The sequence below is a fragment of the Microtus ochrogaster genome, unplaced genomic scaffold (genome assembly GCF_000317375.1).
Source record: "Microtus ochrogaster isolate Prairie Vole_2 unplaced genomic scaffold, MicOch1.0 UNK1, whole genome shotgun sequence".
In the NCBI taxonomy this organism is placed as follows: Eukaryota; Metazoa; Chordata; class Mammalia; order Rodentia; family Cricetidae; genus Microtus; species Microtus ochrogaster.
In genome coordinates, this window is record NW_004949099.1 from 29,769,767 (window position 1) to 29,771,369 (window position 1,603).

The 1,603-nt window shown below is 53.2% G+C and overlaps 1 protein-coding gene across 1 annotated transcript in view; it reads left to right on the forward strand.

Annotated features, from left to right (window-relative positions):
- Cand2 (cullin associated and neddylation dissociated 2 (putative)) overlaps positions 1–1,571 on the forward strand; it is a 30,463-nt gene extending 28,892 nt beyond the window's left edge. Inside the window, exon 15 of the mRNA XM_005365046.2 lies at positions 939–1,571. Coding sequence (XP_005365103.1) covers positions 939–1,166 — 228 coding nt within the window. The 3' untranslated portion in view covers positions 1,167–1,571. The remainder of the gene's footprint in view (positions 1–938) is intronic.
- The last annotated feature ends 32 nt before the right edge of the window (positions 1,572–1,603 follow it).

Consider the following 1,603-nt stretch of genomic DNA (forward strand, 5'->3'; position numbering starts at 1 on the left):
GTTTCTCTGTAGCTTTAGAGCCTGTTCTGGAACTAGCTCTGTAGACCAGGCTGGCTTCGAACTCACAGAGATCCACCTGCCTCTGCCTCCCGAGTGTTGGGATTAAAATCATGTGCCACGGGCTGGAGAGATGGCTCAGTGGTTAAGAGCATTGCCTGCTCTTCCAAAGGTCCTGGGTTCAATTCCCGGCAACCACATGGTGGCTCACAGCACTCTGTAGTGAGGTCTGGTGCCCTCTTCTGGCCTGTAGACATACACAGACAGAATATTGTATATATAATAAATAAATATAAAATCATGTGCCACCACCGCCCGGCTATTTTTCATTTTCTTTGTGCGGGTGGGGAAGGGGAAGGCAAAGGAAAGGACAAGAGACGAAGAGGGGAGACAAAACACAGACACTCCTGTAGCCCAGGCTGGCCCTGAGCTCAACAGAGAGCCAAAGATGACCTGACTTGTTCCTCCTGCCCGTGCCCCCACTGTTGGGCTTACCTGCTGTGTACCACTAACCAGATTTATGTGGTGCAGGGACAGGTCCCTTTTTCATCAAACCTGGAGCTTTGTGCATGCCAGGTGAAGCACTCTGTCAACGAAGCCACATATCCAGCCCCAAAGTTGTGATTTTTTCATGTAACACATTAGCAGATAAAGATGAAATCTGTGGGCCGGGCAGTGGTGGTGCACGCCTTTAATCCCAGCACTCGGGAGGCAGAAGCAGGTGGATCTCTGTGAGTTCTAGGCCAGCCTGGTCTACAGAGCTAGTTCCTGGACAGGCTCCAAAACCACAGAGAAACCCTGTCTCGAAAAACAAAAACAAAACAAAACAAAAAAAGATGAAATCTGTGTCAATCAGATTGAAATCAGGCCTTCATTAACCTGAAACCTGTGTGTTTCCAATGGGTAGCATGGCTCAGTGAGGACGCTGTCTCCCTCTGCAGGTCAAGGCTGGTTCTGTGAAACAGGAGCTGGAGAAGCAGGACGAGTTGAAGCGCTCAGCAATGCGGGCAGTGGCTGCCCTGCTGACCAACCCCGAGGTCCGGAAGAGCCCCAGTATGGCTGACTTCTCTACCCAGATCCGATCCAACCCAGAGCTCACTACCCTCTTCGAGAGCATCCAGAAAGACTCAGCCTCTGGCCCCAGCATGGATTCTATGGAACTCAGCTAGCTGTCCCCACCACCAACCTCCCCTCCCACCCCAAGGGCCTCGGCCTCTCCTGTCCTTCCCAGCCAGCCTCAGTGCCTTCTAGGGCCCAGTGCCAGAGCTGGGCCCACTAACTCAGGACAGTCACTCACGCTGGGGTGATGCTCCACCACTTTTACACTGCACCCCACCCCCCAGTTCAGAGGCCAGCATCCGACTGTAGGGGTTGGCTTCCTACTTCACTTTGGACTCCAAATGCCAGAAATTAGCACCCTGGCCAAGCACAGGGCTGTGTAGAGCCAGGCAAGCTCTGGGTCTGGGCCTGAGAAACTCAGAATGCCTCATTTCTAGTTAGTAAGAATTGTTTCGCTGGGCGGTGGTGGCGCACACGCCTTTAATCCCAGCACTCAGGAGGCAGAGGCAGGCGGATCTCTGTGAGTTCGAGACCAGCCTGGTCTACA